Here is a 15,612-nt window from a genome sequence, read left to right on the forward strand (position 1 = left end):
CCCCCCCTCCGAGGGAAAGGAAAAAGGAAGGAAGGCAAGAAAGAAAGGCAGACGGAGAAACTCGAGCGTTTAATCTGGAAAGACGAAGGCACTCCGCATGGGGAGCCCCCTCCCCCCTCCCCGCTTGGCATTCATTGGAGGGGGGGGGGTCTGGATCTGGATCTCGAGGCCGGGGAGGGGCGCCCACAGAGGAGGGGGAGGGGGGCTGGTCTTGGGGGGTGGGCAGCCGGGACTGGCAGGGGCAACGCCCGCGTCCACGCCCACGGAAGTCATTGGCAGGCAGCCTGCGAGTTGCAAACCTTCGACTTACACAAGCGACTCCTGGTTACGAACAGGGCTGGGCTGGGCTGGGCGGCCTTTGGGCGGGGGGAGGGGGTTCCCTTCCAGGCTTAAGAGACTCTCTCTAGCAGATGGACACCGCACTGACTAAGTGACCTTCCCAAAACCAAGGTGCGCGTTCGATTTGCACAATTGGGTTTCACAGTTTTGAAAATGGGGGTGCGCATTAGATTGGAGGGCACATTAGACTCGAGTTTGTGTGTGTGTGTGTGTGTGTATGTAGGCCACCCCTGAATGGCAGGCATCTGACTGAGAAACGTGTCCTGGTCAAGAACGAGGCTGGACTGGATGGCCTTTGGGGTCCCTCCAAATCTAGGATACTGTCTTTCTCTCATGTATACATATGAACAGGGTGTCCCCGCCTTAGAAACACCCGAGTTATGACTGACTCCTAGTTAAGCACAGGCAGAGGCGGCCCTGGGTAATTTTCAATGGTAAGCAAACAGTATTTTGGCGACCCTCCCCCCCCCCCCCAACCAATCACTGATATATATTTTTTCTGTCCGTCGTGGGAGTTGTGTGTGCCATATTTGGTTCAGAATGGACCAGTGGTGGAGTTCAGAATGCTCTTCGATTGTAGGTGAACTATACATCTCAGTAACTACAACTCACATATGTCAAGATGTCTTTTCCCCCAAGAGCGCCTCAAGAGCGCCCCTGGCGAAATCAACTCTATCGCAAATGCTTACTTTGCGCATGGGTTGCGCCGCCCCTGAGCACAGGGCTGAGACAACAGGAAGTGGGGGAAATCTGTCAGGATTACTGAAAGTATGCATGTGTGTTTTTCAATGTGTTTCAATATGTTTAACAATGGTGTTCATATGTATTCAAGATGGATTCAGTTATGTTCAATTGTATGCTGGAATTGTTGTTGTAAGAGACCTTGACAGAGGTGCAGAGAAGAAGAGACCTTGACAGAAGCTAGATAACGAATGTCTCTGGCTGGGAAGGAAAAGGGAGGGTCCGGCCAGAGAAGCCTAATTGATAAGCAGGTGTTCTGAAAACTGTTTTGTGCTGTGCTTTGTAGTTCACGATGTGGCCCGCTGAGAAGTAGACGTGTAGAGAGATGTACTGAGTAAAAACTTTGTTGTTTTTTAAAACTGGCAGACTGCAGTGTCCTGTTTTGTGTCTGTGTGATCTCGTAACCTCATCTCCGCTGCGCGTAGACCCCAGGGTCTCACTCTTGACAACATCTAGGCCTCAGAAGGGAGGGAGGGAGGGAGGGAGGGAAACCCACTCCTGGACGAGTTGTTATTATTATCGGGGAGGGGGAGGGGTGTCTCTGATGAAGCTTCACCCAGTCCTTGTTTCTACAGCAAGCCACATTTTCCAAAATCCAATTATAACAGGAACAGGAAGTGAGGTGAGACCTTCTGAAGCCGGGCGCAGGCAGCACCCCCCAACCCCACAGGGCTGTCCACCCTTCCCTGTGCCATCCAAAACGTATATAAATATATATATATATTTGGCTGGAGTTACACTTAGAAAATGTCCCTGCTCTGACTTCCATACAAATCCAACCAATCTTGTTTGTAACTTGGGGACTGCCTGTACTGGAGGAATATTAAGGAGAGCCTATATCTATATTTTGGCCCTCCTTCCGGGAGTTTTGGAAGGCTACTGGTTCAATGTATTGTCGAAGGGTTTCATGGCCGGAATCACTGGGTTGTTGTAGGTTTTCTGGGCTATATGGCCATGTACTGGAGGATTTTCTCCTAAGGCTACTGGTTGTTAGGAATTGTGGGAGTTGAAGTCCAAAACACCTGGAGGGAGGGAGGGCCAAAGTTGGCGTATGCCGGTCTCAGGATGTGCCTGCGACCCTCTAAACCGAGGGATGGGGAGCGCTGCAGTTGCCCCCAATGAGTCTGTGTCTCAGGGAAGGGTCTCCTGGGGGGCCCCTCCTTCTCCGAAGAGGATGCGGTTGAGGTGGTGGAGGGTGAGGTTGTCGAAGACCATGTTGAGGTGGTCCACGCGTGGCAGCTCCACCACCTCCACGGGCTGGGCCTGGGCACCCTGCCACCGCCGGCAGAGGGACGTGCTGCGGGTGCTGACGGTGTCGTCGCCATCCCCGTAGCGCACGCCCACGGGGTCCTCGAAAGGGAAGCCGGCGTCGTACTCGTAGGCCTCGGCCGTGGGCAGCCCGGTGCCGTAGAGGCAGTGGACGGGGACGCGGGGCGGGGGCAGCCCCCCCAGCAGGCCCTGCACGTCCTCCCACATGAACCAGCCCTCCTCGTAGCGCACGTCCACGAAGAAGCGCCGGAAGTCCCCCCAGGTGTAGTTGCGCTCCGGCGTGGCCACGAAGACGTGGTCCGGGGGCCAGGCCAGCTCCGTGGGGAACATCCAGGGGCTGGCGGTGGCCATGCGCTGCTCCTCGCGGAGCTTGATGCTCGACACCAGCGGGATGCCTTGGTTGTCGCCTGAAGGAGAGAGAGAGAGAGAGAGGGAGGGAGAGGAGGACGATGAGAGAGAGGAAGACCCCTCCCCAATAGGGAAAGGGGGGCCCTCCTGCCCTGGGGGTCACCTAGGCCAAGGCACATCCTCAAACTGTGGGTCACAACCCCAAATGGGTTCCCTGAGCTCAGTGCCGGGGTTCGGAAATGTAAATCTTCTGCAGACAACAATGTAAACACTGCACTGTAAATGCCTACAACAGCCAGTAGGTGGCGGTTTCCAAACGCCACCTACTGGCTGTTGTAGGCATTTACAGTGCAGTGTTTACATTGTTGTCTGCAGAAGATGCTTCAGCTGGACGTCATACAACGGGTTTGCTATCAGTAAATGTTCGGTTTCTATACCTATTTTACAGACATGTGCATTGGGGGCTGTGCAATGGGGGGGGAGTGTGGAGGGATGGGGGGATTGTTTTGTGATGCGTGCTGGGAAACCATTTAATTTTGTTGTACAATGACAATAACGTTATTCTATTCTCTATATGTAAATAATTTATCAGACTGAAAGTGGACAAGTCTTTAGAAGCCTAGGTCAATGGACATTGGGGTACCCCCCACACACACACACACTCTGTCCATTCCCTCTCCGAGGAAAGACGTTTTAGGAATTGTAGGAAGTCCAAATCACCTGGAGGGAAGGCCGAAGTTGGCCCATGCAATGGGTAAGAAGAATCCCCGCACGGCCTTGCTCACCTGAGGCCAGGACCCGCATGGTCTTGACGGCCCCTCCCCAGGGGGCCCCCAGGGAGACGAAGCCCCCGATGAAGCGGTCCTTCCAGGCCTGGTCCTGCTGGAGCAGGAAGTGGAGGATGTGGAGGTTGCCCATGCTGTGCCCCACCAGGAAGACCCGCTTCTGGTAGGCCGCCTGCATCTCCTCCACCAGCGCCTTCAGGGACCGGTAGTAGTCCTCCTGCTGGTCTGGAGGAAGAGGGGGGAGGCAAAGTGGGGTTGTAGTCTCAGCACCAAGGTGGGGGGGGGGGGGAGTCTCAGCACCTTCCTGCCCCACATACACCCCCTTTCCCACCAGGAACCCCCCCCCCCCCAATGGCACTCACTGGGCCCGATCCTCCAGTCGTAAGGGGCCGCCCGCACGGTCTGGTCTCGCACATAGCCGTTGTTCACCAGGTGCTGCACCAAGGTGTGGAGGTACCCTGTGGGGAGGGAGGGAGGGAGGGAGGGAGGGGACACCAGAAGATGAGGGGGGGGACAAGCCCAAGTGGGGTTGACCTCTGACCCTTGACCCCTTGTCCTCCCCAAAGCTATCCAGTCCAACATTATTCTTTCTTCCATAAAGGGAAAGCACCATCTGATCTCTCCCGACAGATGGCCAGCCTGTTAATCATAATCATAATCTACTTAATAATAATAATAATAATAATAATAGAAGGATTATAGGCTTGGAAGAGACCCCCAAAGCTATCTAGTCCAGCACCCTTCTTTGTGCCATAAAGGAAAAGCACCATCCGATCCGTCCCGACAGACGGCCAGCCAGCCTCTGCTTCATAATAATAATAATAATAATAATAATAATAGAAGGATCATAGACTTGGAAGAGACCCCCAAAGCTATCTAGTCCAGCACCCTTCATTGTGCCATAAGGGAAAAGCACTATCTGATGTCTCCCGACAGATGGCCAGCCTGTTAATAATAATAATCTACTTAATAATAATAATGATAATACAAGGATCATAGACTTGGAAGAGACCCCCAAAGCTATCCAGTCCAGCACCCTTCTTTGTGCCATAAAGGAAAAGCACCATCCGATCCGTCCCGACAGATGGCCAGCCAGCCTCCGCTTCATAATAATAATAATAATAATAATAATAATAATAATAATAATAGAAGGATCATAGACTTGGAAGAGACCCCCAAAGCTATCCAGTCCAGCACCCTTCTTTCTGCCATAAAGGAAAAGCACCATCCGATCCCTCCCGACAGATGGCCAGCCTCTGCTTGAGTCCCCCTAGGGGTGAGAAAAGCAGTATATAAAAACTGTAAATAGATAGATAGATAGATAGATAGATAGATAGATAGATGATAGATAGAGAGATAGATAGAGGGGCCTGTTCCTCCCCATCACACTCTGAAATCAAGGTCCAAGTGCATGTGGACAGCCCTCCCCCCCCCCCCCCCCATCTTCCAAAGGGCGTCAAGCTTGGAAAGGGCTTCCTATGGATCTCCTTGGCTGTCCTCCCTCAAGCTCACAAGCCCACTGACCTCCAGGAGAGCCTTTGTGCTGCTCCTCAAGGGCCCCGAGGAGGCGGCACAGAGCCCTCCGTCCATCCGCTAAGAGGGATCGGAGGGAGGCCGCCCTTTTCCCTCCTTACCGGCCAGTTTGCTCTTGTCCAGGTACTCCACCGAGGAGGTCTTGCCGAAGCCGGGGACGCGGATGTGCACCCCGGGCGCGTTGGACACCCTCCGCGTGGTCCGGTTGTACACCACTCTGTGTTTCGGGAGAGAGGGAAGCAAGGCGGGAGGTGGCCAGGTGGGCTCCCGGGGGTGAGGCCCCTTCCTGTGCCACACCCTCAAGCAGGTGCTTTCCCTAGCACACCTTTTTGGTGCTTGCATTCGGTTATTAACCTGTAAGCGCTTGGTTGGACTACCTGAGGCTGTAATACAGCTTGTGGTTGTTGGAATTCCTGATGGAGCAAACTTGTCAGGTGTCAGGTGGGGATTTCGAGAGCAGGGGGTGGCACATTCTTCCTTACCAGTAACAGGACGGAATAGCTTTCATTCTACATTGAGCCTATATAATGCTTTGGCTTTAATTGTCTCTGTTGTGGACTCATGTGTAAACTTATTTCATTAAGCCATTTTTACAATGTCCTTCCAGGCTTTTAACCAAATAATAATAATAATAATAATAATAATAATAATAATATTGTCGAAGGCTTTCATGGCCGGAATCACTGGGTTGTTGTAGGTTTTTCCAGGTTCTATGGCCATGTTCTAGAGGCATTTTCTCCTGACGTTTGGCCTGCATCTATGGCAAGCATCCTCAGAGGTAGTCAGGTCTGTTGGAAGTAGGAAAATGGGTTTATATATCTGTGGAATGACCAGGGTGAGACAAAGGAATCTTGTCTGCTGGTGCTAGGTGTGGATGTTTCAACTGACCACCTTGATTAGCATTTAATGGCTTGGAAGTGCCTGGGGTGAATCTTTTGTTGAGAGTGATTAGATGTGCCTGATTGTTTACTCTGTTTTTGTGCTGTTGTAATTTTAGAGTTTTTTTAATACTGGTAGCCAGATTTTGTTCATTTTCATGGTTTCCTCCTTTCTGATGAAATTGTCCACCTGCTTCTTGTGGATTTCAATGGCTTCTCTGTGTAGCCTGACATGGTGGTTGTGAGAGTGGTCCAGCATTTCTGTGTTCTACATAAATATCTACATAAAAATTCCAACCATCACCGAAGTAAAAAAAGAAGCACCATGAAAGCCTTGGCAGATTGTGCCAAAAGAATCTGCGAAGCCCACCTCCTCCAAAGGGAAGTGAACCACCTCAACTGGGCTCTCCAGGCCAAGGGAGACTCCCCCTCAGACATCAGAAGAGCTGCAAGACCACCGAGAAGAAGCCACGAGAGTCAAGACCAAGACCCACCCAGAGGAAAAGTGTTCTTGCCAGACATCAAGGGAACCACTGACCGCACAGGGAAGCTGATGAGGAAACACAACACGCAAACTATCTACAGACCCACCAAGAAAATCTAAGAAATGCTAAGTTCAGCAAAGGATAAGAGGGACCCTCTCCCTTCTGCAGGAATCTACCATTGTGTACCATGCAGCTGTGGACAAGAAGTCTCCAGAGGGACCACCAAAAGCAGCCGCATTGTCCAACCACGAATCAAGGAACACGAAAGGCACGGCAGACTCCTTCAGCCAGAGAAGTCAGCCATAGCAGAGCACCTGAGGAACCAGCCTGGACACAGCAGATGATTAGAGAATACAGAAATGCTGGACCACTCTCACAACCACAGCATTGAGCCATGGCAATTAAATTTCAGGTGACATCCCTCAAAGAGGAGCTCCCGAAGCAGCTTCCCCTTTGGCTTTGGCTCAGCCCTAAGAGGACCGCATTATGGGAATGTAATGCACACCCTGATTTTGGCAAGGTGGTTGAGCCAAAAAATGGTGAGCATGAGAGAAGATTAAATACAGGATGTGTAAGTATCAATGGAGATACCATGAGGTCTGCTTATAAAGGTGTTGTCCTTCCAGCTCTGGTGTATGTCTGCCAAACCTTTCCAGTGGTCAGTTAGCACTGATGTGTGAAAGGGACACACCGGCACACCAAAATCCAGTCTCCTTGGGTTCAGGCCCCCCGAGGATACTGGACCAGTGCCTGGCCACTGTGACGATCTGGATGAAGACAAACAAGCTGAGGATCAATCCTGGCAAGACAGAGGTCCTCCAGGTCAGTCGCTTGTCTGACTGGGGTATTGGGTGGCAACCTGTGCTGAATGGGGTTGCACTCCCCCTGAAGTCACAGGTCCACAGTTTGGGGGTCCTCCTGGATTCCGCGCTGACGCTTGATGCGCAGGTGTCGGCGGTGGCCGGGAGGACCTTCGCACAATTAAAACTTGTGCGCCAGCTGCGACCATACCTCATGAAGTCTGACTTGACCATGGTGGTCCATGCCTTAGTTACCTCTAGACTGGACTACTGTAATGCTCTCTATGTGGGGCTACCCTTGAAGACGGCCCGGAAACTACAACCTGTCCAACCCTAGGCAGCCAGATTAATAATTGGGGCAACTTATAGGGAGCGGCCAACCCCCCTGTTTAAGGAGCTCCACTGGCTGCCGTTTATTTTCTGGTCCCAATTCAAGGTGCAGGTTATCACCTAAACGGTTTGGGACCTTCGTGACCGTATCTCTCTCCACGTACCAACCCAGGCCCTTCGTTCCTGGGGGGAGGTCCTCCTTTCACCTTTACCAACCTCACAAGCTCATCTTGTGGGCACAAGGGAGAACCCTCTCTTCTGTGGGCCCCCGACTTTGGAATTCCTACCTGGGGAGATCAGGAAAGCCCCTTCACTAGAGACATTTAAAAAGAACCTCAAAACCTGGCTTTTCCGCTGCGCTTTTGGGTGAATAGTTGCACAGCATGATATTTTGCACCCCCTCAATATTTTCTGCTAATGGAGTTCGTGCCCTCCAAATAGGATGTTTAGCCTCACAACTCTGGCGGGGTAGAAATAAAGATTATTATTATTATTATTATTATTATTATTATTATTATTAGCCAGGGAGAGGGCAGGGATGGGCTGTGGGAGTTGGGGGCCAGGGGGCTTGGTGTGTGCGTGTGTGTGTACCTGGTGTTGTCGATCCAGCAGTCCACCCCGACAGGCAGGAACATGTTCAGGTTCAGCCAGATGGTGAAGTAGTCATCGGTCTTGCGGTAGCACATCCAGTTGACCACGTCCGGCTTGTCCAGCTTGGCCTCCAACTGGTTCCCCAGGCACCCGGGGACTGAAGGGGGGGGGTCAAAGGAGGAAGTGGAGGGTCAAGAGGGGAAGCCAGGCGCTCGGACCAGTCCCCCCCTCCCCTCGTTGTGGTTCAGCCTGTGATTGTACCAATGTCTGCAGTTTCAGAGGAGATTGTGCCATCACCCGAGGACTTGCAGGAGTCTGGTTCTGTACCTGATGGGGCTGGGAATTCTGGGAATGTGAGGCCAGCCATGGATTTGCAGTTGGAGACAGATTCAGTGGCTGGCAGACCCGAGTTAGATTTCTCAAGGGAACCAAGGCCAGGTTCTGATGGAGTGTAGTATGACTCTCCTGTTTCTCCGGAGTTAGTAGAAGAGGAGCAGTTTGTCAACAAAGGCAAGCAGCTGAAGGGAGGCGCTGCTCTCAGCGCCTGTTAATGAGAAAGGGCCCCGCAGAGAGTTCCCAAGGGAAGCGCCATCGTTTCTTAGGTATAAAGGAGGTTTGATTTGGGTTACACCTTAGAAGAGTCAACGCCTGGGTTCAAGTTACATGCTTCAGGTTCTTCTCTCAAGTTTTCTCATGTGTATGGGATTCATGGACTCAAGTCATAGGTTTTTCTATGTGTTTATTCATGGGCTCATGCTCCAAGTATCGAATGGTTTCCTGGTCTCCTGTATTTTTGGATTTATGTTACATCTGCTGTGTACTTTTGATTTTCTGGGTTGGTGTGTTTTGTTAAAGACTTCAGTTTAAAGAAGCCTTCATGAGGTACGGTCGCCAACTGTGACCGTACCGTGTGAAGGCAGATCTGGCCAGGGTGGTCCATGCTTTAGTCACCTCCAGATTGGACTACTGTAATGCAATCTACGTGGGGCTGCCCTTGAAAACAGCCTGGAAATTTCAATTGGTCTAACAGGCAGTGGCCAGGTTGTTAACTGGTGCTCCTTACAGAGAGCGGTCAGCCCTCCTGTTTAAGGAGCTCCACTGGCTGCCGTTCATTTTCCGGTCCCAATTCAAGGTGCAGGTGCTTACCTACAAAGCCCTGAACGGTTTGAGACCCATCTACCTATGTGACCGCATTTCTGTATACGAACCCACACGATCTCTTTGTTCATCTGGAGAGGCCCTGCTCATGATCCCACCTGCATCGCAAGCGCGATTGGTGGGAACGAGGGACAGGGCTTTTTCGGTGGTGGCCCCACTACTCTGGAACTCCCTCCCCAAGGACATCAGGCAGGCCCCAACGTTGGCAGTCTTTAGAAGGAGCTTGAAAACGTGGATGTTCCAGCGTGCCTTCCCAGATTAAGGAAACTCCCAGCAATATGTCCCAAATGCACTTTATGAGAGATTTAGATCTGTCTGCACGCCCACCCATCTCTAAAGCATCCATCCTGTTTCCCTTGGACATGGCCAGCATTTTAAATTTTAATCCTTACATTTGGCCCTGCCACAGGTTTTTTAATGCGTCGTGTCATTATTGTATTGTTTTGCTGTTATTTATTGTTGTATTGTTGTTATGTTTTATGATGTATTTGGGTTCGGCCTCTTGTAAGCCGCACCAAGTCCTGCGGGAGATGGTCGCGGGGTATAAATAAAGGATTATTATTATTATTATTATTATTATTATTATTATCTTGCCTGCATCCTGGACTGACAGATGATTGCTTTCAGGTTTCTTCAAGGGCCTTGTTTTACGTGGATTGTATTTTTATTGACCATTTTTTTGCTGGAGCTACTTTTATTCCTTAATAAACTGGTTAGCTTGTCAACTGAGTTCTGGAGTGTGGGATTGGTTTAAGGGTGCCTTCCCAGCCGTGGTGTGCGACACCCCCCCCCCCCCCCTTCCCCAGGCATCCTGCTGTGGTGATTCACACAAACGAGGTCATTCTCCCCGTCCTTCCTCCCTCATTTCCTGCCTGGAGAGACGGACATTCCTTGGCACCCGATGAAAGCCAGGCCGGCTGCCTCCTCCTCCTCCTGGTTTGTTGTCTGTATTCCTGGCCTGTCCATCCTAAAGCCCTTGCCTTTCCTTCCCTGCGGTCAAAGGAAAACACTTTTGCTGCAATCAGAGGGAGATGGGGGGCACCAAAGGGGGGAAGAGGGGGTCCTGAACCGCCTTTGCTCCCATGTACGTCTGAGTCCTTGAGGGTAACTAAGAGAGAGGCCAGGTCAGAGGGGGTCGTGCCCTTTGCCCTGCAGCAGTCTCCCATTGAGCCCTGCATTCCAGGGCCTTGCGGTCAGCAGAATGGGGGCGAGGAGGAGGGGCCTGGGGGTCCCAAGAGCGCTGCGTGAGGACGTTGCACGTGCCTCTCTGCCGGTCTGACCCTTTCTGGCCAGGCTGCAAGTGCATTCCTCCTCTTGAGGGCCGTCCTTGCACCGTTTTATGGATGCATTTGAGCACATCAGGCGCAACACTCCTGGTGCAGGATGCGCAACACTAATAACAAGCCTACTCTGGAACTGATTTTGGTGAAAAAGCGATGCAGAAATACCATCGGTGGATCAATGCCGTTTTTTAGAACCCACTCCTCTTTGTTGAGGAAACAGGCTAGCTCAGGGTTTCTCAACCTTCCTCATGCCACCATCCCTTCATACAGTTCCTCATGTTGTGGTGACCCCCAACCAGAACATTATTTCCATTGCTGCTTCATAACTATAATTTTGCTATTGTTATGAATCGTAATGTAAATATCTGACATGCAGGCTGTATTTTCACTGGACCAAATTTAGCAAAAATACCAAATATGCCCAAATTTGGTGGGGTTGGGGGGCTTGATTTTGTCATGTTGGAGTTGTAGTTGCTGGGATTTATAGTTCACCTACAATCAAAGAGCATTCTGAACTCCACCAGCAAAGGAATTGAACCAAACATGGCACACAGGACTTCCATGACCGAGAGAAAACACTAGAAGGGTTTGGTGGGCATTGACCTTGAGTTTTGGAGTTGTCGTTCAGCTACATCCAGAGAGTACTGTGGCCTCGAAGAATGATAGATCTGGACCAATCTTGGCACAAACACTCAATATGCCCAAACCTGAACACTGGTGGCATTTGGGGAAAACAGACCTTGCCATTTGGGAGTTGTAGACACTGGGATTTATAGTTCACATACAATCAAAGAGCATTCTAAACCCCACTAACGATAGAATTGGGCCAAACTTCCCACTCATAAATCCTATGACCAACAGAAAATATTTTGTTTTCTGATGGTCTTTGCCGACCCCTCTAATGCCCCCTTGTGACCCCCCCCCAGGGGTCCTGACCCCCAGGTTGAGAAACCCTGATCTAGCTGCCTCCAGTGGGTGTTGCTCATAAGCAGAAGTGCCCAGAATTGCACCGTGGGTCCTTATTCCATAGTTTCCGAAGTTGTGCCCCTTGGAGAGTGTTTCCCTGAGACTTCCACTTCGGAGGATGAGAGAGAAGCACTGGATTCCCCCGATCTTCCTGGTATTGATTTCCACATTGGAACTAAAGCAGTAAAAAAAGAGAGCAGGGGTTGTGCATCGTATTTGGCGCGCAATCGGCCATACAAGCAGAAGGATGGCTTCTCTCACAATGTATGGGGGGGGGGGGGTTAATTCCCGGACCCATTCTGGGCGACCCGTGGCCGTGATGCCAATGCCCTCCCTGCCAGCCGGGGGGGGGGGCTCTTCCTTTCTCTGCTTGCTTTTTTGGGCAAACAGACGTGGTTTTTCAATAGCAAACAAAGCAAAGTCCAGTTCCAGGAGCACTTTGTGGAACAAAAGGCTGGGAACGGAGTTTATCTCAGACAGATCGAAACGGGGTGAAGGTTAAGGGGGGGGGGGGTGAATGAGAAGAGACTCCCCACAGTGTGAGACCCAAAGCCTTTGCAGAGAAGAGGGGTGGGAGGGGATAGTAAGGGCAAAGCCCCCCACTCCTGAACCCACTTTTCCCCACAGAGGAAGGAATGCCTCCTCTTCCTCCCCCCCCCCAATTGACTGTGTTTGTATGGTGGGGGGGGGGCACATGACTAGGAAGGTCATTTTGCCCCAAGCTGGCCAGATGAGTCCTACTCTGCGGAGCCAAAGCAAACAGGTTGCTGTGGAGGAAACATCCAGAGGTCTGGCAGGACGTCAAGCAGGACGGGGACCCCCCCCCCCCTTCCCCAGGTGCGAAGGGACACTTTAAGGGTGTCACTAGGGGTCAGATCTACTCTGGGAAGCAAATCAAGGCCGGCCTTGGCTGGGAGAAGGATTATAATTATGACTATATTTATGGATACCCTGCTTTATCGGGGAGACCCTCGAAGGAGCACCAAGCGACACTCCCCTAAGTACGGCCCGCGGGCCAGATGTGGCCCTCAGGGGCTGTTGACCCCTGCCCTACACCTTAGACTGAGGGCCGCCCTGGGTCTCCAACGTCTTGAAGGCAAACAGTCCTAATTGACTCTCATCAGCTCAAAGCAGGCCCACGCATCTCATTGAAAGACTGGTAAGTTTATGTTGGACTTCGTTTTCAATATTGGGTTTCTTGCAATACTAATTAGTCATGTGCCGCATGCAAACTTTGGCCCTTCCAGGTGTTTGGAACTCCCAACTCCCACCATTCCTTCCAGTCTATCAGCTGTTAGGAATTATGGGAGTTGGAGTCCAAAACATCTGTAGGCCCGAAGTTTGCCCATGCCTAGAGGGTTGATTCCTATGCATACGACGCAGATCTTAGTAATTCCTATGCAAAGCAAACAGCAATTCTAACCCGCCTGAACTGACCAGTCCTAACCCAACCCTTGCTTGCTGCCCCACGCCTTACCCAGGATGACCGGCGGTGTGTGGTTGGCCAGCTTGGCCTCCGGTGTGGCGTTGGGGGGGAAGAGGACGTTGAAGAGCCAGAAGGCGGCTGTGGGGCGGAGGCAGGAGACCCCCACGAGCAGGAGGAGCGGGGCGGCCCCCGAGGGACCCCAGTGCCTCCCCATTGCCGCCACTGCCTGCCCCAGTCGGTCGGTGGCTGGGTGCCTTTTGTATGGAAGGAGGAGGGAGGGGACAGGGAGAAGGGGGAGGGCCACATCTGCAGGGAACACCCCCCCCCCCGCCCGCCTGCCTCAGACCGGCCCCCTCCCCGTAACCAGAACCAGATGCCGCCTTTGGCTTTCTTTCCGGTGTTTTTCTTGGGCATTTCCAAGTTTGTTTGCTTTTTCTCACACGAAAAGAGAGCAGGGGTTAGTATTGTTAGTAAACGAGATCTTTACAAAGGTCTGACGTATTGACTCGAATCTAATGCTCACCTTTCAGGGGCGCTAAATCGCCTTCCCAAAATTAGGGTGCACACCATTCCTCTTATTATTATTTATTCTGCATTTTTTTCTCTCCACAAGGAGACTCCAAGCAGCTAGGTATTCATTATTCGTATTATTGTCATTGTGCTTGAGAGCTCCCAACCATTAATAGTCTAGCTTGCTGTCGACCTATGCAGCCTGAAAGACAGTTGCATCTGTCAAGTAGAAAATTTAGGTACTGCTTTATGCGGGAAGGCTAATTTAACTAATTTAATAAAGGTAAAGTTTCCCCCCCCCCTTCCCGACATTAAGTCCAGTCATGTCCGACTCTGGGGGTTGGCGCTCATCTCCATTTCTAAGCTGAAGAGCCAACGTTGTCTGTAGACACCTCCAAGGTCATGTGGCCAGCATAACTGCATGGAATGCTGTTACCTTCCCACCGGAGCGGTACCTATTGATCTACTTACATTTGCATGTTTTCAAGCGGCTACGTTGGCAGGAACTGGGTCTAACAGCGGGAGCTCACGCCGCTCCCCAGATTTGAACCTACGACCTTTCAGTAAGCAAGTCCACCAGCTCAGCGGTTTAATTCACGTTAACTAATTTACGACACCATAAAACCTTCTAGCAGCATGCGCAAGAATGAGGAAGTACTCTACCAAGGACTTGGTGTCACAAATAGATGGTGAAGCGGGAGCTCCCCCTCTGGCCGGAACCGAGCATGTCCTCATGAAGCCAGAAAGCTGCTTTGTATTGTTGTTATTGCTTTTCTGTTGTGATGTGTTGTTGGGCTTGCCTCATGTAAGCCGCTCCGAGTCCCTTGGGGAGATGGTGGCGGGGTATAAATAAAGTTGTATTATTATTATTATTATTATTATTATTAAGAGGGTTCCCCCCCCCCTCCCCAATCCAGAGCCAAAGGACCACCTGGCTACTTCTAGGCAGGTGCCCTCACTAATTGACTATGCAATCTTCTAAGTTACTCACCTGCTAATGGCTGGATCCTACTCAACACTTGCAAATCAAGCTTGCTAATTGCACCCTTCATACTTGTTCAACAGACAACGGTAATGTCCTTCAATGCAGGACATTATTCCACAGGTACATGATATACTCCCCTTGCTCCTCTACCATCAGAGCCTCTGAAAAAGCCAGACACAGATCCAGGAAATGCAAGTCGCTTCTGGTGTGAGAGAATTGGCCGTCTGTAAGGACGTTGCCCAGGGGACATTCCTTGGATTTTTTTGGTGTTTTACCATCTTTGTGGGAGGCTTCTTGTTGTGACTCAGCTTGACTCTGAGTCTGAAGCCGAGTTCTGTGGGCCTTCTGAGCCAGAATTCCTACAGGATGATGATGAGGAGGATGGGTTACAGATTTCTGTACATGATTCAGACAGGGCTGACGGTGGGGCTGCTGAAGGAGAAACAGCAAGTCAGTTCCCAGGGGAAAGGAATGTTAATGAGACTGATAACGAGAGTGAATTCCCACACGGCCAGGTGGAGACGTCTTTTCCTCCCCACAGTGATCCGGTCCAGCTGGACCAAGATAAGGGGTTACATAGCCTTGAAGATAACGAATTAATGAGCAGGCAAGATCGTCTGCAATTAAGGCTCCGGAGAAGCGAGAAGCCAAGGGTGCCAGAGGTCAACGCAATGCATTCATGTCATGCAAAGGGTATTTAGCCTCGTAGCTGACAAGCAGGGGTTGTCAGTCCAACGTAGCTCTTCCCATGCAAACTTCTGTGGATTAACTTTGGCTTTTAGCAGCACGCTTCTGGCTTCCTGAGTCTGGGATTTGGGCCTTGTTTTCAACTGTTTTCCATGGACTCTTGTTTGACCATTGCTAAGGGATTATGCTTCGTGTTTTTGCCTTTGGATCTGGGGAACTTTGTCTTTGCATTTAAGTCTTTGTCCTGCCTATGGAACTTTTGCATTTCTTATACTTTGTTTTGATTTTGTCTTTTTACAAAACCCACATCTTTGGTGTGGTGATGTCTGGAGCAAGGTGAAAACACTTCTCTCATGTCTCTGCATGGGGAGCCGGAGCTGACAGAGGGAGCTCATCTGTGCTCTCCCCGCATACAAATTTGCAACCTGTTGATCTTCAGTCCCACCGGCACAAGTGTTGAACCCATGGCACCACCGGGAGCAGGGAAATGAAAGGAGG

At 51.1% G+C, this 15,612-nt stretch overlaps 1 protein-coding gene across 1 annotated transcript; it reads right to left on the reverse strand.

The window, feature by feature from the left end:
* Positions 1-50: 50 nt before the first annotated feature.
* LCAT (lecithin-cholesterol acyltransferase) lies at positions 51-13,190 on the reverse strand. The gene is made up of 6 exons (XM_060787819.2): positions 12,984-13,190; positions 8,100-8,256; positions 5,117-5,232; positions 3,845-3,940; positions 3,483-3,707; positions 51-2,756 (listed from the first exon to the last, which is right to left on the reverse strand). Exons 1-6 carry the CDS (start codon positions 13,144-13,146, stop codon positions 2,212-2,214), a joined length of 1,302 nt encoding a protein of 433 aa, XP_060643802.2. The 5' UTR covers positions 13,147-13,190; the 3' UTR covers positions 51-2,211.
* Positions 13,191-15,612: the final 2,422 nt, after the last annotated feature.

Source organism: Anolis sagrei, chromosome 8 (assembly GCF_037176765.1).
Source record: "Anolis sagrei isolate rAnoSag1 chromosome 8, rAnoSag1.mat, whole genome shotgun sequence".
NCBI lineage: Eukaryota > Metazoa > Chordata > Lepidosauria > Squamata > Dactyloidae > Anolis > Anolis sagrei.